We start from the raw sequence: 26,809 nt of genomic DNA, 5'->3' as shown, positions 1-26,809 counted from the left end.
AAGGCAAAATTAATTGCATCTTTTTGTTTTTTTCATAAGAAGTTATACTAAGATAAAAAAAAGGGGGGGGATGCTGGAATAAGAAAAGAACTCCTTATTTCTTTCCAGTAGAATTCTTATTACATACGGGGACAACTTGCAAAAATACAAAAACCAGGGCAAACAATTCTACCTTCAAACTACAGTTTTATCCAACTTTTAAAACCAAATAAATAAATCAGTCATACAGAAAGATACTGATCTTCTCCTCTTTCCTTCCACTGATGTGAAAGGAATTTGTCAGTCCCTCACTCACAAATCCCTAAGAGCTTCTCATCATACTAGGAATAAATTCAACCTCCAAACTATGGCCTCAAATGCCCTATGTGATCTGTCCAGGGCCCATTCTTCTGCCTGTTTTTCTTGGCCCCTCAATCGGCTATGTTTCTTTGTCACTCTTATCTCTTGATACAACATGGCATACTTGTTTACCTTTTTCCCCTTGTCTCACCCATTAAACTTCAGCTTCAGGAGACTAAGAATCTTGCCTGTCACAATCGCCGCTATATCCTCAGTTCCTAGAGCAGTGTCTGGAGTATGACAGACACTCAGTTCATGTTGGATGCTGTTCAACCTGGTGCATCCAGTCCCACACACCTAATTTTGCTCTCACCTCACTTTCCTATGAGGTTTTGCTGATTTTATTGTAATTGAGACAGTATTTTAAGATAGAAAAGCAACGCCTGCCCATCTCAGAGTGACACAGGAAGTAGTCAGTGCTTCTCAGTGACAAAGGGATCCCAAAGAAAACATGTTCTTCTCTCTGAAGTGCATTTGAAGGAATCCAAATAAGCTAATGGCTCTCTAAACTGCCAATTAAGAACATTGTTGCACTTATCTTTCTATCTCTGCCAATAGTTTCCTGAGAACAAAAATACTTCCACGTTAAAAATCATTGATTTGCTTTTCCTTGGGAGAGGTCACTGACCTTCAGGGCCTAATTCCATGTTATATTTAGTATTCTTTTTTAAATTCTAGCAATAAAAACATTGTTTTCCAATAAACCATCACCTGTTTACTAAAAGAAATCAGTAAAATAAGTTGAGCACATATTGCTCTAAACAATTACATACTAGGGCATGTCAATAAGAATTGTGGCCTGAGAAACTGCTATTGATTGAAAAGTGGCTTAATCCTTCATTCTGATTGTAGTCACACCATTTGCACTATGAATTCATAGCTCCTCCTATCAGGAGATGGAGTCTGTTTCTCCTCTTCCTGAATCTCAGCTAGCCTTGTCACTTCCTTTGCCAATAGAATGGGATAGAAGTGAGAGTGCGACAGTTCTGAACAAAGACTTCTGGAGGCCTTGCGCTCACTCTTGTACTCTCTTTGAACCCTGTCCAATGGCCATGTGAAGAAGTATAGGGTGTGGAATCATCCCAGCTGATATTATCCTAGATCAGTCTAGTCATCTGACACTCAAATAGAAAAGAATTTCTTGCCAAACACTCCAGGGACAACAAATACTGTATTTAATACAGCTAAGACCAGAAGAACTACCCAGTTTTTGCAGGCGTGTGAACAATACTGAACGTTTCTTGTTTTACGCAATTGAATTTGAGGATGGTTCATCATGCAGTTGTTGTTTGGCGGGTCCCGGCTGGGGATTCGAACCCGCCACCTTAGGTGTATGTGGCTGGCGCCTTAGCTGGTTGAGCTATAGGCGCCGAGCCATCTATAGCAGTTTTGAAGGCTGCTTAGAAAATGCCCATCCCTGCTCCTTAGATGCAGCAAACCCACTATCTCTCAATTTCAACTTTAAGTTGCTGGTAGTCTCTCAGTAACAGCAGGTGCAATCACATAGAGATATCTGGCCATGTGTTCTCCAAACAACTCACAAAGAAATAAGAAAAACCACAATGAGATCTTCAGAAAATTATTACTCTGGGAAATTAAATATTGCTCTCTGGGCTTGTCCTGCCCACCACTTGAAAGCCTCTAATTCTGACGAGAACATGTTCATGTGGTATATGCATCTCCATCTCTTTCCCCATTTGAAAATGCTGGAATTAAAGTACATCTGGTAAGCAAAGTTATTTCAAATTGGCAGGCCATCAAATGTCTAATGACCGTTAGAGGCATTATATGACTTTGGAAAGATGAGATTTAACTTCTGTCCCTCTTTAGTCAACCATGTGATGGAAGAAACAAGGTTGAGTGTGGCCAGAGGAAAAGTTTATGTCTGGAAGATTCCTCTGACTCTCAAGGAGATATCTACCTTATAAAGTAGGAGTAGTAGCAGATAGATTCAGGTCACAGACTCACAGGAAAAAAAAATGCACCTTTGTGTACAGTGTAGCCAGAAGGCTATAAATGTCTCAGCCTCTGCATTTACTGATTGAGTCCATGTTTAATCAAGCACCTACTTTATACCAGACATTGTGTTAGGTGTTGGCCAGATAGCGGCGCATGCAGCAGACATCATTTTTGCTCTTAAAGAAATCTAGAGGAGGAAAGAGACAATAACAAAGGAAGTATACAAGGTAATTTCAGATTGTGTGGAGTGCTATCATGGTGATAAATAAGGCATTGCTTCAGGCGAACAGAAAGCAAAGAAGTCCATTTTAGGCAGAATGGTAAAGGAGAGCTTCCCTTAAAAGGTTACATTTAAACTGACACCTGTAAGAGATGGCCACATAAAACATGGTGGGATGGGAGAGAGCAAAGTGATGACAACCACAGCTGAGCCTGGTGAGGTACGTCCTCCTTATGGTTCCACACTTGAGCATAGGCAGGACCTACACCTTGATTCTAATCCATAGTATATGACAAGAATGAAGAGATTGCAGATGTGAAGTTCTTAATCAGCTGCCTTTAGATTACTTCAAAGGGAAGATTACTCTCAGGGGCCTGACTTAATCAGGCAATCCTTTTAAAAGTATGTCTTTTCTAGAGAGTGGAAGCACCAGAGAAACTGTCACTGTTGCTAGATCTGAAAAATTCTACAGTTGTAAGAAAAAAAGTTGTGCTGACAACAGGATGGAGCTTAGAAGCAGATCCTTCCCTGTTGAGCCTCCATAGGAGAACACAGCCCGGCCAGCATCTTACTACCAGGCCTGGGAGACCCTGAGCAAGGGACTTGGCTAAGTCATGCCTGGACTCTTGATCTGGAAAGTTTTTCAATAATATTCTTTTCAGCTGCTACGTTGGTGGTACAGCTGTTATACACAGCATTACCACAAAAACAAATACAATTCTCTAAGCAGGATAACAACAACAAAGTCATAGAGAGGAGTGCAGTGAGTGAGAAGGAAAAGGTTAAGAGGTAGAGAGTAGGCCATTCCAGGACAAAACAAGAAAGTTTAGGCTTTGTCCTCAGCAAATCACATGTGATACCTGGTGCATAGTAGGTGCTTGATTCTGTTGAATGAATTAACAAATAATGAAAGTATGCCTCTAAATAAAAATATTTAATACTAGATTGCCATTACCACTCTCCATTCCAGATTATAAAACATTTCTTCAATAGATATTTATTGAAAGATCATTCTTTGCAAAAATCTGTATTGTTATTGATGGGACAAGAAAAGTGATTTAGAAATAGAGTCTGACCCAAGAAGCTAATTTTTTAGCCACAACATCTACCGGAAACTTCTGGACCAGGAAAAAGCTATGTAGTTAGATGGAGATAAAAAACTCTGTAATGAGGTCTGGATACAACCCGGCAATCTAGGTCACAGCTGAAAGCCTGATAATTTGAGGTTTCTCTTCAGAGTCTAATCAACTATCTGAAAAGCTGCCAAGTACTAATCAAGCCTAGGAAGACAGTACTATAATAAGATAACCACATCATCAAAGGCCATGTCGATAACGGATCGGAAGAAAGGAAATAAAGTGTTAAGAAAATTAGCAGGTCAATAATGAAGAAGAACTCAATATTGAAAATGCAAAGGTATTTATAGATTAGGAAGTCATATTTTATGTGTCTTAAATCAAGTCTTCCAGATGTACTTGAAAAAAAAAGTCTCTGGAAATTCGGAGAGGAAAAAATGAAAACAATATGGTTATCGTCTACACGTAGTAGTTGGAGTGTGTGGGTTATGCCTGCGAAGGTGAAGGCCAGAGTCATGTTCCTGATGTTTCCAGGAGCTAAGAGTGTGATTGGTAATTACACAGCCGGAAATGGCATTTTCAAAGAGCACCATCAAAACACAAGGAAGCAGTGTCTCCCTGAGTTCATCTCATCCACATCCCTTCAATATTACCTGACTTGCTTCACAGTGAAGAATTTATTTGCATTTAAAAATACATGAAGATATGGACTGGATGCCTAAAATGCAATCTGAGGTGTTTTTTGAGGGAAAACGTCCACATGTTTAGAATGAGACAATTAAAGATTAGCAGAGGGGTAAAGTTTAGCAGAGGGGTAAGCAGCAGCAGACACCTGGTACAACAGGACATCGAATTGACACCAACTCTAGAGGCCACTGAAAGGAAAGGGATGAGCTGGTGCATCTTACCAATGGTTTTAGTATCACATCATCATTATCATCACCACCACCATCATCGTCAGCAGCAGCAGCAGCTTTCTGTTTCATGAAGAAGTGGATTCTAGCTCTGCCTTAGCCTCATTTTGTAACCTACGCTCACAGAGATTACCTTGCTTTTTTTGAGTTAGTTCTAGAACTCAACTCAAATGTTCAAATAACTACATAATTGACAGCTTTGTCCCCAAGGGTCTATGAAAAATAAAAACAATTCTAATTTCATAATAAAAGTGGTCAATTATTTTACTTTGAATATTACATTGAGTTTGAACAACCTCTTCTATTAGACTGACCCTTTAATTTCAAATAAACCAGACTTTAAAAAAATTTCATATCAAAAGACAAAGATATTTGTTAAGCCTTCTTGTTTTCTTCTTGTGTTTTCATAGACGCAGTTCATGTTTCAACAAACAAGTGATATAATCACTTTTGGATAAATGTTATCTTGCATTTGAAATAAAAATGGCAGCTACTGGCAGAAGCTCATAGTAAGCACAGGAACTTTCAGAAAGCAGCACCTGAAATCAGACCACAGCTTCCCCTAGGATGCAACAGACATAAGAGGAAAACATCATGCACATTTCTGGTGTTTGAAAGCACTTAGGAATTGCTTTGTCTCATAAGGAAAAGAAGGTCTAGAAAACACAAAATGAGAAACAATTTAAGCAGGGTGTGCATGAAAGCAATATGACTTCATTTCCGTATTCTTGCTCCTGTGAGCTGATAAGAGTTTTGCAGACCTGACTATAGCAGATAAGCAGGTGACTGAATCTGTAATTTCTGACACTTCATTGCAGGGCATGAGAGGTGCACTCTTTTTGCCTCCACCCGTTCATATGCAGCCTGCCAGCAAGGGGAGAGAAGGGAGATAAATTGTATCTCTGCTGCCTGGCAGTGCAGACTTCATATGAAAGCAGCTCTGGTTGGTCTGGGGCTATTTTCTGGGATGGCATCAGACAACTCTGTCCCACCAGCCTCACTGACTGCCCTGACAGTGCCTTACACGTCTCATGGTGGGTGTAAGATGATCTAAGAGGTCACCTAGATCTTATCTACCCAAATAAGAATATTCCTTTTAATGATTAGGTTCCATTTTAATGCATATTATTATTATTTTTTTAAACCAACCAGTACATCAAAGCTGTGATTTCATATACTTTACTTCTTAAGATAAAGACAGGTTAAAAAGGTAAGTTGGGAGTTGGTTTAGTAAGAAATATTAAAGCAATAATCATCCAGGCGGTGCTCGGAAGTGGCAAAAATTGTAAAAGAGGTACGTGAATGGCTGAAGTCTGGACAACAATTCAGAAGATGATTTTCTTCTTCACTCATGGTTCTGATGCTTTCTTTATTGAGACTTCTGGTATTTGTTTCCATTTACAAAATAACAGTATGCATAAGGCAGAAAATTTGGTGATATAGACAAACAAAAGTGAAAATCATGGAAATCAACCCTAAGGCTACCTCTTAAAGGTCAGTATAGTTAAGCTGTGTGCAGTGGCTCACATCCATGATCTACCGTTTTGGGAGGCCAAGGTGGGAGGATTGCTTAAAGGCCAAGAGTTCAAGACCAGCCTGGGCAACACCGAGCAACTCTTGTCTCTACCAAAAAAATTAAAAAATTACCCAGGTGTGGTGGCATGTGCTTGTAGTGCCAGCTACTTAGGAGGTTGAGGCAGGAGGACCACCTGAGCCCAGAAGTTTGAGGTTGCTGTGAGCTACGATGCTGCCCCTGCACTTGAGCCACTCTAACATGGGCAACAGAGTAAGACCTTCTTTAAAAAGAAGAAGAAAAAGAAAGAAAGAAAACCCAGGAAAGATAAACACAGTTAACATTTTGGTTTTCGCCTATCTTGTACTTTTTCTATCCTCTTATTCTCCATGAAAAGGGGCTGTGGTTGCCCATCCTGTTTCGTAGATGGATTTTCCACTTAGCAATATCTAATGAACATTCTCCCCTGTGGTAAGCTTTCTTCTTTAACAACTCTTTTATTATTGTTTTATTGGATAAAAAATATTCTCTCAAATGGCTAAATTCCCCTACTGTTGGGAATTAAACCTGCTTCCTTTTTTTTCATTGTCATATAAAAGGCTGCAATAAATATCTTTGATCTTAACACTCTTACACACATCTCTGACTGTTTACTAGTAGCAGGAAAGGGGGAGGTGCTGGGTCAAAATGTTGCCCATTAAGAAGCTGTTGTGATGCAAATTAACATAATGCAGAGAGATTATATTAATAATTTATTCTAATAGTAAGTTATAGGAATATCGATTTCTACATCAGTTATGATATGTTATCATTACAAATGTTATCTTTCTTTTAAAATACTTTTGTTTAGTAATACACTCATATAACTTAGATTACTAAAGAAACAGAAGTCAAAAATCATATATTCAGAATTCATTCATAGCATTTTTATGTGTGTGAATTACTGCATATATTCTTTCCCCTAATTTCTACTGATATGAAACCCTGAAACAATAATCAGACTTAGGTATGAATGTACTGTATAATAATATTAAGCAGCCCTGTCCCAAGAAGTACTTTCCTTCACTTTTCTTATACTTCTATTTTGGCTAAAGAAGATGATCATATTCAATATCATTTTTAATATTATGATAATTTTTTCCTAACTCACAGAGAAGATATTAAAGGTAAAATGAGTTGAATGAATTCACTTTTTAGAAGAAAAAAGTACAATATGGTCCTGCCACTTAATTCAATTCAACAAATTGAAAAACATTGAAATAATACAAGAAATGGCACAACAATATGTTCATTCCAACGATGCTGATGTTTGAACAAGAACAGAAAATATGCATGATAAGCTATTTCAATAAGAAGAAAAATTAGTGCCTAGAATAATTTTATACCCAGCAGGTTTAGGAACACTTGACTCTCTGTAATTTTGAATCTTATTATAATTTCAGGTAGGTGATTTTTCAATCTTTTTGAAGCTATGACAACTTCTTGTGAGAAAGAAGTTGATAGGGAACTGCCACAACGAAGCCAGGTGCAGTGGCTCATGCTTATAATATATATGACTGAGGAGGCCAATGTGAGATGATCGCTTGAAGCCAGGAGTTTGAGACCAGCCTAGGTAACACAGCACGATTCTGTTTGGAGGCTGAGGTGGGGGATGATCTGAGCCCAGGAGTTGGAAGTTACAGTGAGCTATGATTGCACCACCATGCTCTAGCCTGGGCAACAGAGTTCTGGACTTATCATAAAAACTTTTCACTTCCAGGTTGGTAATAATTTGAATTGTAGTTGGCTAAGAGGAAAGCAGATGTCAGCATATTATCATTGAGTAATATACTGTTGTGTAGTATATTATGAAATGCTAAACAGACCACTTCCTAAAATATCCACAAAATTCTAGATTCTGTAACAGTTGATAAGACCCTACCTACTAATTAAAACAATTTGCCATTATTATTTTATTAATTCAATAAACATCCACTGAATGCTCACTATGGGCCAAGAATTATTTCATACACTGGGAATATTAGCAAACAAGGCAAAGATAGTTCTCTCTCATAGATCTTGAAAGGACAGCAAAATCACTAAGAAAGGAGGCCCTTGTTTAAAATGCAGATCCATAAGTCCTACTCCGAGGCTGCAGAATGAGACTCTTCAGGCCTAGGGCCTGGTAATGTACATTTTTAAAATGCTGCCAAGTGACACTCAAATTTTCAAAGACTGCAAAGTAGACACTTAAGAAATATTTGTTGAATGAATGAATGTAACAGTAATGCAGGGTAGGAAATTGAGATCTAGGATATCTTGCTTTCCAGCCCTCTATCCAGATGAAATACAGGCTTATTTTGAGGTGGACCCAAGCAGAACCTCAGCTCCCCTTCTCAGATGTACTTGGAAATTAATTCATGATGTGACTCACATGTGGGTTTGTTTAACCTCAGTCCTTAAGCTTTGCACTTTAAATGATTACTCTTGATGCCCAGGTGTTAAGTCCTCTTGTCTCCTGAGCTGAGGAAGTGCAAGTCCTTCAGCTGGTGAACACCAGCTATTTTAATGGCATCATTCATAAAAAAAAAAAAAAAAATCCTTATTTTGATTCTTAGCAGTTTTGATGCCTGGACACCAGGCCTTACTCCAAGGACCAACTTTCCCACTAGACGCAATAAGCTCAGTGCCTACAGCCCCTGAGACTTATAGAGGCTCACAAAAATGTTTTAATTTCTTTTAAACTCAGAAGAAAAGCATGACTATAATCTAGCCTGGATCATACCCAACTATTAACTAGTGTTGTCATAAAATATCATTTGTAATGTTAGATTTTTTTTTTTTTTTTTTTTACTTTTTTAAAATCAAGCAGTGGTCTTCAGAAGTTATAACATAGCTCTGCTTACCCACAGCTCTGGGCCCAGATGAGAGACACCTTACCTGGCAGGCATTGTACAGGAGTTGGTGCTCAAACTTCTTGATCCCAAGAATGTTCTGGAACATCTCGTAGAGTTGCTCCTTGCTCAGAATCAGCTCGGAGGCCGCGCTGGCTGTCATCCTAGCCTGCTGCTTCCTGGGGTCCTCTTCTCCACGGTAAATGGCATCAAACTTGGCCATCCAGGAGCTTAGCACCGTCTCCTTGCTGAGGCCATCGATCTCGGGGAGGCTGCGCACCCGCTTCTCAATGTGCTTCTTGAAGACCTCCCTAGAGTCATTGGCAGAGCAGCCCCCACTCTGAACCATGCGGGCCACACGGTCACTCTTCAGGAACACCTGTGAAGACCAAGGTGGACAGACCATGAGAGAGCTGGCCAAGGAGAAGCCTTTCCCTGGGACAGGCAGTGGGTCAGCATGCCACACGAGCATCACAAGAGGTTCCGTCCTGCCCCACGGACTCCTGGCTGGCCAAATGCAGATGAGTCACTTACCTGGGTAGTTTCTGTGCCTGAATACCAAAGTAGAATAATAATTATATTTACCAGGTTGTTGCAAAGATGAAATGAGACAATAATATGAGAGGCAGCATATAGTATACAGACTCTGTGCTCAGACTGCATGGGTCACTTAGAGGCTGTGTGACTTTGGGCAATTTGATCTCAATGTTCCCATCTATAAAATGGGGGTAATAGTAGTCCCTGTGCCACTTAAAATAGTTCCTGGCTCATATTAATATCAAGTGGTGATTATTATTACTATATGTAAAGTCTCTGGCATGGTATTTGGCACATAGCACTAAACATTGACAACTATCTGTATGTCATTTTATCCCTTCCATGATACCATCAATTAGAATTAAACTAGTGTTAGTTAAATGTGTATTGAATTATCTGCATCCCTTCCTAAAATAGAAACTCCACATGGGAAAAGATTATGTCCTTCTTATTCACCACACTAGCTTCAGTCCCCAGTGTAGCACCTGCTGGACACTTAGAAAGTGAATCAACATTGAATGTTGGTGTTTATGTTCTGTTCACTTCTAGATGGAAAACCAAGACTCTGAGTTGGTTTTGACATTGTCTGACTACAAATGTGTGGTCTTTATACTCTGCCCTGGTTCCTTACTTCCTTCTGGAATCCTCTGTCTGGTTTAAAGCTCCTGGTTGTCTTTGCCAGTGCTGCCTGCAGCCTGAGAGGAAGGCATCCATTACGAATATTTCACTTTCACTCCACTGCCCACCATTTGGAAGCTTGCACCAGTTACACGGTTCTGGGGTGTTATACCAGGCAGTGAAGCTGCTGCTTTGTATTCACAGAGAGGAAACATCTGACGCTTCTGAGCTGTGTCCTGGTCATACTTGAGAAGGTGCATAAATGCCCATCAGGAGGCAGAGCAAACGCTCCCTCCCCTGTCAGCTTTCAGGAAATGCTCTTGTTGTCTGAGAGACAGCACTGCTGGGGGGCCACTCATGTTCACAGTTCATCACCAAGCCTTTCCTGGGGTGGAGGGATGTTAACAAGGAGGCCTCCATTTACAGACTTTAATGAACTAATTTGAAAAGGAGGGCTGAGGTTTGCTCCTTGGGGTCACAATCGTGGCCCACTCTCTGGTGTCTGGAAACTGGTGCTCACTTGAGACCTTAGAGTTCATTTGAAAATCAATTAGAGAGGAAAAGTTTCAAATGAATCCTCAGGGCTTATGAGCCTTAATGAACTAAGGAATTCACCTGAAAACCTGAAATGCTTAATGCAGGTGGTTTCCCCATCTAACCAAAACATGATGAGTGTCAGCAACAGCTGCAGATCTCAAAGAATAACACAGTTCTGAGGCAAATAGAAGTAGTTTCTGGAGAGGCCATGTAGCATGTGGTAGGAGCTATAACCATGACCCAGGCCAGCTCTGCCACTAACTTGATGTGTGGCCTTGCGTAAATCACCTCCCCTCTCTGATTCTCCAATTTCTTATCTGTACACTGAAGGAACTGAGCTGTTATGGTTTGGGGGCTTTCCTTCTAGTGGTAAAGATCACAATCTTCTTCATTTACTTATCCATCATTTCCTTGGGTACCCACTAGGTGGAAGATACTGGACCAGGTGCTAGAGATACAATGGAAAACACAGAGTCAGCTCTTATTAAGCATACTAGTCATTATCCTAGTAATCCGAAACACTATATATATAAATACAATCTGGAATGAGCTCTACTGAGGGAAAGCACAAGGTCCTTGGGTGTCTATAATCAGGAAGCTATTCCAACATGTGCTAGAGAAAGCCTTCCTAAAGGAAAACACTTTTGAGATGGCACATGAGCAGTGGAGTAGTGAACAGAGAGCTACAAGATATTTCAGAGAGAATGAGCAGGGTGTGTAAAGTCCCTGAGGGCCCCATGAGATGAGGAGGAGCCAGTGTGGCTGTGACAATGGGGTGTAGAGGGGAGACCAGTGCAAAGTGGGTAGAAGTTACCAGGAAACCAAGGCCATGGGGAGGAGGCATGAGGTTGCTGGTCTGCATTTTAAGGGCACTGGGAACCCCCAGAAGCTTTTAAGTTGGGCTGCAGCACACTCCAGTTCACATTCTCTAGCTTTTTTTTTAAAAAAAAAAAAAAAAAAACAGAATCTTTTTCTGTTTTTATTGCTCCTAGAAACCTCAAACTCTGGAACTCAAATGACCCTTCCGCCTCAGCCTTCTGAGTAGCCGGGACTACAGGTGTTTGCACCATACCTAGTGAGGTCTTGCTTTGTTGCTCAAGCTGGTCTTAAACTCCTGGCCTCAAGTGATCCTCCTGCCTTGGCCTCCCTAATTGCTAGGATGACAGTCATGAACCATGACGCTCAGACTGTTTGACATTAATGCAGAAAACAGACTGAAAGGAGCGAAGAGAAAAGCCAGTTGAGAGGTGCCTGTAGGAGTACGGTGGGTGGTGATGGCGGTAGGATGCAAAGGAGTTAATTCTTTGTTGTCTAATATCAGATGAGACTTGGAAACATTTGATCAACAACAAAGCCATACTGTCTTCTGATCCCCCCGTGTCCCACAAATGTGGAAAGCCCCCGTTAGAAATTCTCAGCCCCAAATTCTTTTTCCTCCAAGCCCTTCCACAGATGCCATCTGTTACTGTTTTTTAATGACTGTTTAATAAATATCTGAATCTCCAGCTAAACTATAAGTTTCAGGAAGGCAAGGTTGTAGCTGTTATTTTCTACTGTTTCTTCTGAATGCCTGAGATAGTATCTAGTACATAGCTGGTGCTCGGGAAATATTTGCTGAAGGAGGGAATGAACAATAAGAACAAAGCAGGCTTCTCCGGCAGGGGCCCTATTGAGTAAGATTATGCCCAGATGGGGGCAAGAAGGTAAAGGGGAAACAAAGACACAATGTACTGGTGTTTCAGAGAAGATTTCCTACGAACTTTGATAACAAGGGGGAAGAAATAAGGCTGTTGGAACTCTGCTCCCAGCTGGGGTCCATAACTGGCTGGGTGACCCCTGAATCCTGCACATCTTTCTGCTTCATATCATCTCCTCCTGTGCACACAACGGCCACTCAGTACTGGATGACCTTGGACGAGCCACTGAACCTCCACCAACCTCACTCTCCTTCACTGTTCCAGGAAGTAAATCTAGCCTCCTTCCTTTGACAAGGATCAAACTGAGAGGACTCTGAAACGTGGAGGGACCTGTCTGTCCCATGGTATATGACTGCCTGGCCCCAGGACGAGGGGAGAAGGGTGGGATGTCAAGAGTGTGGAGCACGAAGGCTGGAGACTGAGGAGGCAGGAGAGGTGAATTGCCCCAGGGACATGAGACAGCCATGGGGAAAGAGGGGCAGCAAGAGACTCACTCTCCAGGCACATCATCTGTCTTGGGTTGTCAGCCTGTCAATGGGGACGCGGGGCCTGGGTCAGCCTCACTCTATAATGAATACAGACACTAAGTACTGATGTGTTGTGGGTCTCTAAAATCATCATTAAGACTCCTTTGTGCTGGAAACTATCTGTATTGTGTGTGTGTGTTTCTATTTCTGTTTTTATTTTTTAGTGGCTGTCACAAGAGACTTCAACCCCAGGCACTGTTCCAGTTGAGCACATCCATAAATCCTTCCTACTTTTCTGCCAACTTCCAGACAGGTCATAATGAGAGATGGAAGATGAACAAATAAATATGGAATTGTGAAGGGCAGTCAGCTCAGTGACTTGCCCTCATCCATCAGTCCTTTTCTCCACCCTCATAGCCAAGCAACCTCAAGGTTGTTTTAGACACAGGCAAACACACTGGTACTCAGTGGCTGTACGTCTTATGTGTGAGGTTGGTCCATCTCCCTGATAGGCTGAGAAGACAGAATGATAATGGTTTTCTGCTCTGCGAAAGCATATCATTTTGGCATAAACAAGAACAACACCTAGATATCACAACTGAGAAGATTTTAAAAACCCAGGAATAAGCCTGGTCACAAGTAAAATATGGCACATAAGTAATGGAAGGAAAAGACATAGTGTTCTCATTCCTTAGAAGCATGGGCCCTGGAGTCAGGCCTCCTGAGTTCGAATCCTGGCTCTGCTGCTTGCTAGCTTTGCCACCTGAGAAAGTTACTTATTCTTTCTGGCTTTAGTTTCTTCACTTTTAAAATGGGGATTATACACATAACACCCTTCCTTTGTAGGATTTTGGTAAGGATTTAATGAGATATGGATGCCAATTGCTTATTTTGTGTGTGTGTGTGTGTGTGTGTGTGAGAAAGAGGGAGAGGGAGAGAGAGGGAGGGAGAGAGAGAGAATGAGTTTGGAAGGACAGTATCTGTTGGTTTTGTTGGCTGAGCAAACCCTCTTCTGGTAAAAAGCATCTAATTTCTCATTGGGAAATCACTGTACTTTCAGCACAGGGGGTTTTGGTGGGACTGAGAGTATACTCAGGCTCCAGGGGTGGCATCTGTCCTAAGCCTCATCTCCCACTCTATTTCACCTCATCCACTATGAGTGGCTCAAGGAAGGACCCAGGTCAGCCTAACCAGGTCACCCCTGAGCCTTCACTAGAACCCTCAGTAGAGATGTTCTCTTTGCTCCTGGGGTTGCTAAATGGGTAGGCTGTGCCCTGGGGCTATGAGTGTGCTCCACATGGAAAGAACCTGCCCAAGGATGAAGCCAATAGGGGGATTAGTATGGAAGAAACTGGGGGAGAGGGGAGATACCATCCTGTTGACATCTTTGGAGTCTTCTAATTCAGCCATGGCCAAAGCCAACTCTATCCTGGACTTTTAAGTTACTTGAAAAAAATAATCTCTTTTTAGGCTTAAGCCAGTTTGAACTAGGTGTCTTGTCATTTGTACTCTAGAGTACTGACCAAGACAGATGTGAACAGAGAAAGAACTGGATCCCAGAGTAAGGGGAGGAAGAGACACTCCCTTCCCTATAGCCCAAGTATGAAGGCAATGGGAGGCCACAGCCCAAGAATGGAGAAAGAGAGGCCAAACCAACTTGGAGCTCACCCAAGGAAAGTATTAATCCTGATCCCTTGATTGAGGATCTCTTCTTCAGAGGATTAGATGTCCCTGGAAAAATGAATCTAAGACTCTCTAAAGCAGTAGTTCTCAACCTTCCTGATGCCACTGCCCTTTAATACAGTTCCTGTGGGTCGCGACCCACAGGTTGAGAACCATGGCTCTAATGCATTGCTAATGAAGATACAGTCAGATGGCTGATACCTCACATCCTTCCCCATGTTACTCAAATGTTAATGTTAAATATCCAGTAATTTCTCAATGCCTGTATTCTCATCAGGTTAAAAAGCAGCTCTTCCAAATACACTAGCCACTATGGAGGAAACTATAAGGATCACTATAGATATAATGGTAATTTCCAGAGACTCATTAGCAAGTCAATGACTATTAATTTTCAAATTTAATTAATAGAAAGAAATGGCACTTTCTTTTAATTTATGCCATTAGTCAAATGAGCTTTTAATTAAGATGTGCCATCTACAAATTTATACACTCTGGGGTATGACTTTAAACATGGAGCACTTTTTCCTGGTCTAACAGGGGTTTTCTCATTACTTTCCCAGTGGCTTTTAGAACTTGAAAAAGAAGAAAAAAATTAATTTTATTCCTCTAAATAAACTTTTAGTTAAATATATTCAAGTTATTCATTGCCATACATCATCATGATTTTAAATCTCATTTCTAATTCTGATGAAATTCAACTGAAAAATTGTACCACATTGATGAAGCAGCCAAATTTGAAATTCATTGGCAATAATGGATGCTACTTGTAAAATCAAAAAAGATTTTAAGTCAGCCAAATATAAAAATAAACTTGACTTCTAAGATAGATCCAAATAGGAATTTCCTTAAGGAAAGGACATATAAATTTAGTATGTGGATGCACCTGACAAATATCACAGAGACAAAGGTTGCTGACTATTGAATACTGATTAGTAAACCAATCAATAGTATTTACATGAGGTCTAATTGCAATCTTTCCAGGAAGGAAGGAGTCAAGTACTTTAGCAAATGGGAAGGAGAGTTTTATCTAATCAAGATTTCTCTACCATATGCAATCATGTAACATATTGAAAGCATCTTTTGTGGACTGGATCATCCAATGTGCTGGATGAGCTTAGGGCATCAGCAAAGCAGGTGCACCCACATTTCTGTCTAATACTTAAATAAGGGAAATAGAGTAGGAAGAAAATCAGTGAAGCAATTCCATGGGAAAAAAATCAAATTCTGCTGGCTTTTGTTATACTGTTACAGTTTATTATTATTTCTGTGAATTGCAGGGTATTGTAAGCTAGCAGTGCCTACAGTTGGTTTCTAATGATTTTAATCTAGCCTTGATAATGGACAGACAAGACATTTGGGGCATGGGATTCCAAATACATGGAATATTTATTTGGTTCACATAAAATAGATTAATATAAAGTAAAATATCTTTCAATGACCAATCATTTTTTAAATATGCATATTGGGAAAGCATTGCCAGTACATGGCATGCCCACTTCATCAGTGATGTACAAAAAATAGCCAATGTACACACTGAGAAAGAACTTGAAAATTTATTAAAAATATTTGTGGAATTGCAAATCTGCTTTACTGATAAATACAACTCTGAGGTCTGGTGTAACAATTTACCCGTGATACACACTCAGGACATACGTGTTTTTCTGTTGGTTTTCTCTAGAACACTGCATCATGGACCTCCAGAATAGAACTCAAGGTAGTATTTTAATAGAAAGAATCAGAAGCTCATGAAGCCACCATCCTCGGGTAGTTAACATGCCTCAGAAATTGTGTATGTGCTGGGAAAATGCTGTGACATTTTAATAGCTGCATGACTTCAAGTTAATTGACTTAATCCCTGTAACCCTTAATCTCTTCATCAGTAAAATGGGACTACAGTCAGGACATAACTCGGAAGACGTTATAAATCATGTGAAAAGCACTCAACACATGGCTTGGTTATAAAACCCAATCATTGGTCAACAGTAGCTTATATTTACAGTCCCCCCCGCCAAATGCTGTTATTCCCTAGCAGCATAACCAACCACCACCCCCTTCGCCTCAGGTAGTAATCCTGTGGAATGCCAAAGCTGCTGTTCCCACTGGTCAGTAACTCAGAATTTCTTCTGTGCAGTGATTCTTACCTCATAGTAACTCTGGACAGCATTCATGAAAGCTTCATCAGCCACAATCTGGGTTTCCCCGTTGAGGAAAGCCTGAAACCGGTCCTTGACTGTCTGCAGCTGCTGTTTGCTGATCTGTAAGAAACAGAGGAAGAGGGGAGTGTGAAGCCTTGCTTTAGAAAAGGATCATGGCTATTTACTGAAGATGGTGGGCTCATTGGTACACTAGAGCCGGCTTGCAAAAGCTTGAGAGCTGATTATTAAATTCACAGAAACTTCTGTGAGCCAGTATTAGATACATCCATAACTCAACAATAACATAAATTATAATTAAATTATATTAAAAACAAAGATAATACATTTGTAATACTCAAAATTCATTGCTCGATTATTTTACCACATTTTACTTTCATCTATGCTTTTGCGGTTACTTATCTCTGGGGTTTTTGCATGATGGAAATTATAGAGAGAATTAGACTTTCTGGGAAAAGTGAACCTAAGACTCCCTAAAGCATTATTAATGAAGACAGCAGTAAGAGTGTGAACATCCTGCATTCTTTTCTATATTACTCAGATGTTAACATTAAATATTCAGTAATTCTCAATGCCTGTACTCTCATCAGTCTCCAAAGAAGCTCTTCCAAATAAACTAGCCACCATAGAGGAAAAGACGGGGATCACTATGGGACAATCTGTAGTGCCACACATCTCTTCCCAACTCCACACACAGTGATCTCTCTTTGGTGGCTTGATTTACTCCCAGGGTGGGAAAATTTACACTGTGGAAATTGACAAATTCTATAAAGCAGGGCTTCCCCCTCTCCCCCAGAGATGACTGTTAAAAATGTAATAGCAAACATGCTTCTGCACAGGCTCTTCAGATGGCCTCAAGTATCTTGCTAAGGGCAGTATATATATAGAGGTCCTCAAATATTTTTGTTGTTGTTACATTTATGACCATGTGACAGATGATGTTTAGGCAGGGCAGTGGTTCTCAACCTTCCTAATGCTGCGACCCTTTAATACAGTTCCTCATTTTGTGGTGAACCCCAACCATAAAATTATTTTTGTTGCTACTATAATTTTGCTACTATTATGAAACATAATGTAAATACCATGTTTCCCCCCAAACAAGACACTGTCTTATATTTATTTTTTTTTAAGAAGACACACTAGGGCTTATTTTCTGGGGATGTCTTCCACTCTGTGCAGAAATGCATGGCATGGCTATGCAGATATGCTGCATAGCCACACCCATCACTAGGTCTTATTATCAGGGTAGGGCTTATATTTAACAAATGCATAGAAATCCTGCTAGGGCTTATTTTTTGGGTAGGTCTTATTTTCGGGGAAACATGGTATCTGATATGCAGGATATGTTTTTATTTGTTGCAACCCACAGGTTGAGAAACACTGAGTTAGGGGTTATGCTTCTCTGCCTTATCAATCCTATATTTCTTTATCTCTTAGGAAAACACTCCTAGAAGATTCCTACCTATTTCTCCCTCCTTCACCTCATCTTTCTATGTTATACAAGTATCAACTTACAAAGCCCTTCCCAACCCCTAGCCCAGGGTAGGTCTTCTTACTGGGCAATTCTGTACCACATTATTTAACTGCTTGACAGTTCTGATTGAATTTGTTAGATTATCTTTTTGTGCCATCTCATTCGTTGCCATCTTCCTGCAGCCTAGCTTACTGCCCTACATGAGCCTGGCATTTAGAAAATATTGGTTCAATGAATGAAGCATACTACCATGTTTCCTGAAAATAAGATGGACCCCCAAAATAAGCCCTAGCAGGATTTCCATGCATTTGTTAAAGATAAGCCCTTACCCCCATAATAAGACCTAGTGATGGGATGGCTATGCAGAGTATGCACATAGCCATGCCATGCATTTGGGTGTGAAGCAGTAAGGAAGACTGGAATACCTTTTATCTGCCACAGCTCCTTTCTCCGAGGGGTTCGCACTTGCACAGGTGTGCATTTGGTAACCATGGTTGCAGGCATCCTATTGCGCATGTGAGAATGGCTAGGGGAAAGGAGTTCATGCATCACTAGCACCAGCCCCACCAACAAGGTTAGCTCCCCCTGTCAGGTTCCAGAAATACATGACTTAACTGTATTTGAATAAATGTAGATTGTTGTATTATATTTAATAAAAATAAGACATCCCTGAAAATAAGCCATAGTGTGTCTTTTTTTTTTTCATGTTCCAGAAAGCTGGCTTTATTAAAGTTTAGCTAATAACCTCTTGTGTAAATGTTCCTTGTTTTGTGAGATTTGCTCCCAAAATGGTATTTTATTTATTTATTTATTTTTATTATTAAATCATGTTTCTGCACATTTATACTATCATGGGGTACAGTGTGTTGTTTCCATATACAATTTGAAATACTTTCATCCAGTTGGCCAACATAGCCTTCATGTCATTCTCATAGTTGTTGTGTTAAGACATTTATAATCCACATTTAGAAAGATTCACATGTACCCTTATAAGATAACTCATAGGTGTGTCTTCTTGAGAAAAAATAAATATAAGACAGTGTCTTATTTTGGGGGAAACACGGTATATGCTATATAGTATAGAACACTCAGCTAAAACTTTGCTCTTTTAAGTGTTAAAAAGTTTTAAACTTTAAAAAGCTAATTTTTTTGTAAAAAGTTACACTTCATAATTGGTAATGGGAAAGTGGGTCTGAACCACTGTTCTAGTAGCAAAACTAAGAAGACCGTTCCAGTACTAGTTCTTCTAGTACTCTAGTGTCTCTGTATCTTCTTGGAAAAGCCACTTATGTTACTTGTATTCTGAGTTGACTTGATTGGTAAGAGCCTTTTTGGACCAGGGCTGGGTTTAAATAAGTAAATTTTATCTCATCCTCAATTTTCTCACTTGGAAAATGGTAATAATTCTAATTATCCACTGCTCTATTTTTAAAAATTATGAGATTCTATGTACATTAAAAATGATTGTACCTTTAAAGCCAATACAAGTAGAAAATAAAGTTATAGAAGACTCAAACCCAGCTTAAGTTTTGATAAAAGCAGAAAATAAAAAATAAAACAGAATTTTGCTTTGGGTTGATACCCAGTAGTGAGACTGCTGGATAGAATGATAGGTCTACTTTTACTTCTTTGAGAAATCTTTATACTGTTTTCCACAGAGGGTGTCCTAATTTGCAGTCCAACCAACTGTGTATAAGCAAGTATTCCTTTCTATCTGCATCCGTGTCAATATCCAATTGTTTTTGGACTTTTTAATAATAACCATTCTAACAGTGGTAAGGTGATATCTCATTGTGGTTTTCATTTGCATTATCTTGATGATTAGTGATATTAACCATTTTTTCATGTTTATTGGCCATTTGTCTATCTTCTTTTGAAAAACTTCTGTTTATGTCTTTTGACTATTTTTTACCTGGATTTTTTTTTCTTGCTGATTTGTTTGAGTTCTTCATAGATTCTGGATGTTAGCCCTTTAATGGATGCATAGTTTATACTTAACAGGTACAATGGAAATTATTTGGGACTCAAGCCTTACAAAAGTAATCCATGCTACTGAAAACATTTATACCCCCTTAATATTTTGAAATGAAAAGAAAACAGATTTTGCAAATAAACATAGATGGCAGTTGGGTGCCTTAATTAATTTTTGTAACTTTGGGAGAAGTACAGGAAGAGTGGAGTGAGGGAAGATGAAAAGGGGCTAGGTATTTAACAGACTCATATTTGTTATATCCTAGAACAGTGGTCACCTTTTTGGTACTGGGAACCAATGGAAGATAATTTTTCCATAGACTGGTTTTTCCATAGGCTGGTTTTAATATAAGTCTGTGAGCAATTAGTTTATTATGGTCTTTGGGCAGTCAAACCTCTCTGCTAATGATAACTTGTATTTGCAGCTGCTTCCCAACACCAGCATCACCACCTCAGCTCCGGCTCAGACCATCAGGCATTAGTCCTCACAAGGAGCATGAAACTGAGATCCCTCACATGCACAATTTATGCTAGGGCTCACCCTCCTGTGAAAACCTCATGTTGCTGCTGATCTGGCAGGAGAGGGGACTCAGGCAGTGATGCAAGTGATGGAGAGTGGCTATAAATACAGATCAAGCTTCACGCACTCATCTGCCACTCACCTCCTGCTGTGTGTCCCAGATCCTAACAGGCCATGGACCAGTACCGGTCTATGGCCCAGGGTTGGGGACCACAGTTCTAGAGCATCACTGTTCAGTGTTAGCCACATGTGTAATTTAAAATTTTCTAATAGCCACATTTTAAAAAGTAAAAAGAAACAGGTGAAATGAGCTTTAACCCAATACATCTAAAACATTATCATTAAATGTAACCATTATATAAATGATATAAAGTATTAATGAGATATTTTATGTTTTTATTATTGCTATATCTTTGAAATATGGTGTACTTTGGTTTTCCAATGTGTCTCAATCCAGAGTAACCAGCTTCAGGCATTCAGCAGCCACATATGGCTAGTAGCTATGGTCATAGAGTGGTCAGGCCAAAAAGCTTAGAACAAACTCACTTCTAAGTCACTTAAATGCTCTGGCTCTAACCCAGGGATGTTGGTTTAAGTGGAGTTGAAGAGAAAAATCATAGTTATTTTGTATGTACTTGAAACCATTTGAACTGAAATATTAGGCAGTAGTTTATTTGTTCATAAAAATGACATCATAACATAAATTTCTTTTAAGCAGGCCAACCTTAACTGGCCTAGGTCATAAATCTTCACAGTACACGGCCAACCAAGGTACTTCACAGAATTTCTTATTCAGAATTCCTTCCAAGACAGGGTCAATTCCAGCTTTGTGTGATTTGGGGGGTGAGGATGGAAGAGTAACAAACTTTGCTTTTGTCTTAAATGCTTAAGTAATTGAAATAAATTATGTGTACACCATTTGTATAATCAAGATTGATTGTTGATCCAAGCCAAATCCATTATTTCTCTAACCTTTTGTTAAATAATCTTAGTGCTCATTTATTCATGAAATATTTATAAAGCACCCACACTCTGCCCAGTCCTGCATTGGGCCCTAAGAGGTCAGTGGTCAACAAAACATGAACAATCTCTGCTCTCAGGGGTCAGGCCTGGGCACTAAGGAATTACATGGAATGAGGGCTGTCCTCAGGGTCTGTACAGGGTAGGTCAGTGATTTTCAATTGGTGTACCATGAGAGGATCTTAGGTGCCACAAAAATGTTTAAAGATCATTAAGTTACTTTCAAAAGAAGTTCAAAGCACAGTAAATATATTCCTTTTTGAAACTCTTTTTAAAAAATCAACATAATTTGTGCCATGGAAGTTTAACTATAGGTTCAAGTGTGCCACAAGATAGAAAAGGTTGAAAAACACTGGTCTAAATGGAGAGGGGAAAAGCATACAAAAGGTTATATAAAATCATGCCTTAAGATTTCAGAGAAGAGAAATTACAGAAAATAAAACTCTCAAAAGAGAAAGCCTTTTCAGGAACACCGATTTCAGTCCAGTTCTGAGAACCGACTTCATGAAGCCACACAAACCATACCACACTTCCCTCATCACATTCAGCTCTCAGCAGGAGAGTTAGGAGCACAGATTTCAGTGGCAGAAAGACGTTTATGTCTGGGTTTTGCCAGTTGCCAGTTCATGTTCACTACTTTCCTCATCTCTAATTTAACAAGCATGCATTGCTAGGGTGTCTCCCTGGGCAAATGACTAATCTCTCTATACCTCAGTTTTTTCATCTGTAAAATGGGGCCAATACTGGCCTTATAGGATTGTTGTGAAGATCAACTGGGATGAGTAAAATACCTAGTGTAGAACCTAGCACAGAATGAGTGCTCAATAAACATTAGCTACTGTGATGATTCATTCTCATCTTTGAGTCTTTGCACATACTGCTCCCTTGAGACACCGGCCTGTGGGAATACTTCACACAAATATATCTTTTATCTTGGACCATGTGCTGCCTTCCAGACTTCCCCAGCTGCAGTTTCTTAATTCCTTGGCACTTTTTACACAATTATAAGTGTTTGTGTATTACACTGTGAAGTAGTTATTTATTTAAACATGAGTTCACAGAGGTAGGATTGTGAGTCTGGAGCTGAGAACATAGGCGTGGGAGCCGAGAGACATAGTTTCAAACCCTGGTGACAGCATCCACTTCTGAGATGGATGGCCCAGGGCAAACTGCTTTTCCCCAGCCTTGGTTCCTCATGTAAGACATTGGGATAATAAGACCTACTTCCCTGGTTTGCTGGCAAGAGTTAAGGGAAATGTAACAGATCTCAAGATTTCAGCACACCACCTGGCACCAAAGAAGAGTTGAATGACATGGACAGACCATAAATTGAATGGTTTCAAGGCTGCGGCCTCTGTCCCCTCCTGAATGTGTCTTTCCCCACTGGGCTCTCTGCCTACTCCACCCTCCAGCATATGGCTCTCCTCTATGCTAAGTTTGCCTCAACCTTTCCTTCCTGAGACCTTGCCCTTGCTGCTCACCCGTCTCCTGGGAATCTCTCCTGCTTTTCCCCTAGGCTGGCACTGTAGGGTTCAATGGAGACAGCACCTCCCAGGAAGGGCTTCCCTGAGCTCTGAGTTTACATGTAGGCCTTGCTGACCTGGACTCTGGCATTTCCTTCACAGCCATTATCACAGTCAGCACTTATCTCCTCTAAGATAAATTTATTTGCTCATAAGATACACACAGAAAAATACACAGCCTAAGCACAGGGTATGAAGAATTCTTACAAAGCAAACTTTTCCATGTAACCAACTCTCATATCAAGATAAAGAACATTTCCCAGGCCCCAGAAACTCCTGCTTGTCTCTTTGGTCATTCGCCTGACTTCTGCCATCAGAGTTTTGACTGTATTTGGACTTGAAATCAATATAGTCAGACATCATCAGATTAGTACTTGTGGTTGGGTGGGGCAATAGCTTGTTCTTTCCCAATGCTATTCTACCATATGACTGTACTGCAATTTATCATTTTCCTATTGATGGACATTTGGGCCTTCTTTCCTTATTTTAAAATTGTGTTTACTTTCACTATCTACCTCTCCACAAGAATCTGTGTTTCACAAGTAAAATGACCATGCCTGCCTTGTCTGCTGCTATGCTTCTAGCGCCTGGCACATAATAGGCCCCAAACAAATACGTGTTGAATGACTACATGAACTTAGTGACGGCTTAATGTGTCCCAGGCACAGTATTAAGCCCAGGAGATATCAAATGACCAAGGCACAATCTCAGCTCTCCTGTTTCGTACCACTTAGTCAGAGATCACACATTCATCTTTGACTCCTTAGCTCCCAATGTCAACGGCATGAGTGAATGAAAATCTTACTTCAAAGTTTACCAAAACAGGCAGTCTAGGAATCAATCCATGGGACGAAGTTTATCCCCGGGTAAAAGTGAACTGACCCGATAGGATTGAGCCCCCAAAGGTGACCTTGCATGAATAAGCTCCAATAATTGGCCCAGAGTAGCAGACAGTACAACTCTAAATAAACAAATAGGCTTCGCTGAGCTGCTTACAGAGAGAACTCTCCTAAAATAGAACTCCATCTAAAAGCATTTAATATGTATAGAAGCCATTTGTGCATCACGGTCAGAATTACAGTGATGAATTCCAAGAGCAGAAAACCTGAAAAAATGAAAGGTGATCATTGCATTGAAAATGCTACAGCAGTGTTTCCTAGAACTACGCAAGAAGTCATGGTTCAATCTACCTCATTAATAAAGGCCAGAAAACTCCCACCACATTTCAGGTAGTTCACAATTTACTGCAGCATTCTGGAGAAGTGGGAAATGGAGTAAACCACATGTTCTAAGAGCTGGTCTCAGGAGAGGCAATGTTGACAACACGCAAACTCAGGTCAAGTCCTAGCTGTACTATGGTACCCTGGGCAAGTAGTTAACTTGGGGTTTCTCCTCTGTAAGTAGGGGATAGAGCCATCTACTTTGTTTGAGGACTAGATGATATATGTGAGGTATATAGTAGTATCTGCTGGCATACGTAAGGACTTAATAATAAAAATATAAGAAGTATTAGTTATTAATGTTTAATTTTTTGTTTTTCTTTTTTTTTTCTCTGAGATTGGGTCTCACTCTTGCTCTGTTGTCTGGGCTAAAGTGCAGTGGCATTATCTTAGCTCATTGTAACCTCAAACTCCTGGGCTCAAGCAATCCTCTTGCCTCAGACTTTTGTGTAACTGGGACTACAAACACACACCACACACCACCATGCCTGGCTAATTTTTCTATTTTTGTATAAATGGGGTCTCACTATGTTGCCCATACTAATCCTGAACTCCTGGGCTCAAGCAATCCTCCTACCTTGGCCTTCCAAAGTACTGGAATCATAGTGTGAGTCATTTGCTGAGCTTTTTAAAAAGTATTCTTTCAATGCTCCTTCTTCCTTATTTACTCAATTTTTTTGTGGTATTCTTTACCCTCTTCCTTCTTGGTCCTCCTAGTTAAAAAGCCAAATACATTTTTCCCAGCTTCCCTTGCAAGTATAGATGGCCATGTAATGGGGCAAAAAACTATTAGGGAGGGGAGTCTTTCAGGGAAATGACTGTAATCCCTATAAAACGAGCAAACTTGGTGGTATAGCTCTTCTCTTTCCTGCTGCCCCTTCTGCCAAGAATGCAAAGTTATTATCCAGAGCTGCAGTGTCTATCTTGTAACCATGCAAGAAAGACCAAGAATATCACCAAGATGTTGATCCTTATATTTTGGGTGTGACTGCACAAAGGTTCGGAGGGAAAAAATAGATTCCTACTTGTTCAAGTCACTGTCTGTTTTCTCTTACTTGCAGCCAAATGCTTTCCTAATGTATACATGTGGGCTTCTCTAGTCATGAGAAAGACTGCTCACTAAGGTACTTTTTAGTTAATATGCCTCCTATCACAGCAGTAATTATATCAAAAAGAAGGAGGAAACAATATTTACCCTAAAATTGTAGCATTATAAACATAGGTGATGGGAGCAGAAAATTTTCTTTGAATGTAAAGAAATGCTCCAATCACACAGATAGGTTAGGTCTTTTCTATTTAAAGTATGATGTCAGTATTGTATGTTGTAATCTGATAATATGAGCTTTGCTTTTTCTTTTTTAAGAAATAAATTATTAGGGAAAAATGGGGGTGTTTAAAACTCAATTATAGAACACAAGCAAAAGTATCAAATCAACAAGTGCCTTAAAAATCATCAGTTAATCTAGAGGAATTAGACCAGTGTTTGTTTTCTTTGAAGGTATCAAAATTTATAATAGGCCATGAATTTTATTAATAAATAAAATATCCTCTTCTTAAAATCAGATTAAAATATTTCCTACTCTAAATAGAGTCTCACTCTTAGGAAATTTAGAAATCATGTCATCTTAACCAAATATTTACTTATTTATATAAAATTATTTTCACCTTTTAGATTATGCATGTTTACATAGCATATTCTGAAAAAGGTGTTTTAGTGAGTTTTATTCATTTGGCTTGAAGAATAAAAACAATTTGAAAGACTTCAGCATGGAAAAATATGAATTGGCAATTCTGAAATGAAAGTTCAAGGGACAAAAAAAGTATCGAAAATGGGAAGAGTTATGATGAGACTGTACCAGGAGGTTTCTCTTTGGAACACGGTTTCTCAAAATTCAACTATTCATATAATAATTCAATTACTCAAGTAATGCCATCATGAGTATGCCTCCCCCCATGCCAACTGTATTTTTACTTTTTATTTTTGCTTTAAATATATCTCAAATAATTTCATTTTGTTACTGAAACTTGTTCTAAGCAATATCTACAAAATCATAGGTTTTATGTGCTAGCTAGAGTGAAAATAGGTATGTTTCATCATCTTGCATATATCTTCCTCATTTTAAGAAGTGCTTCTTTAGAAAACATTTTAAAATCTGCTATGTACAAAAGTTCTTGCTCATGTAAAAAAGTTTAGATGGCAGCTAAAGACAAGGAAGCTAATTAGTCCTTTAAAAAATTAATTTTTTTTTTTTTTTTGGAGCTACAGTCTCACTTTGTCACCCTCCATCTACAGAATATCTTAACATGGTAGAGTGTCATGGCATCATAGTTCACAGCAACCTCAAACTCTTGGGCTCAAGAGATCCTCCTGCCTCGGCCTCCCAAGTAGCTAGGACTACAGGCACCCACCACAAGGCTCAGGTATTTTTTAGAGACAAGATCTTGCTCTTGCTCAGGGGCTCTCTAACTCCTGAGTTCAAGTAATCCACCTACCT

The 26,809-nt window shown here is 39.7% G+C and overlaps 1 protein-coding gene across 6 annotated transcripts in view; it reads right to left on the bottom strand.

Annotated features, from left to right (window-relative positions):
• CADPS (calcium dependent secretion activator) overlaps window positions 1-26,809 on the bottom strand; it is a 484,159-nt gene that overhangs the window by 357,954 nt on the left and 99,396 nt on the right. For all 6 annotated transcript variants that reach the window (XM_003785525.1, XM_003785526.2, XM_003785527.2 and 3 more), the window contains 2 exons: window positions 16,575-16,688; window positions 8,941-9,273 (listed from right to left, as the gene is read on the bottom strand). In XM_003785525.1, coding sequence (XP_003785573.1) covers window positions 8,941-9,273; window positions 16,575-16,688 — 447 coding nt within the window. The remainder of the gene's footprint in view (window positions 1-8,940; window positions 9,274-16,574; window positions 16,689-26,809) is intronic.

The sequence above is a fragment of the Otolemur garnettii genome, unplaced genomic scaffold (assembly GCF_000181295.1).
Source record: "Otolemur garnettii isolate 467f Iridium unplaced genomic scaffold, OtoGar3 scaffold00015, whole genome shotgun sequence".
Lineage (NCBI taxonomy): Eukaryota > Metazoa > Chordata > Mammalia > Primates > Galagidae > Otolemur > Otolemur garnettii.
Note: the sequence above shows the minus strand (reverse complement) of the source record. Positions and strands in the feature narration are given on the sequence as shown.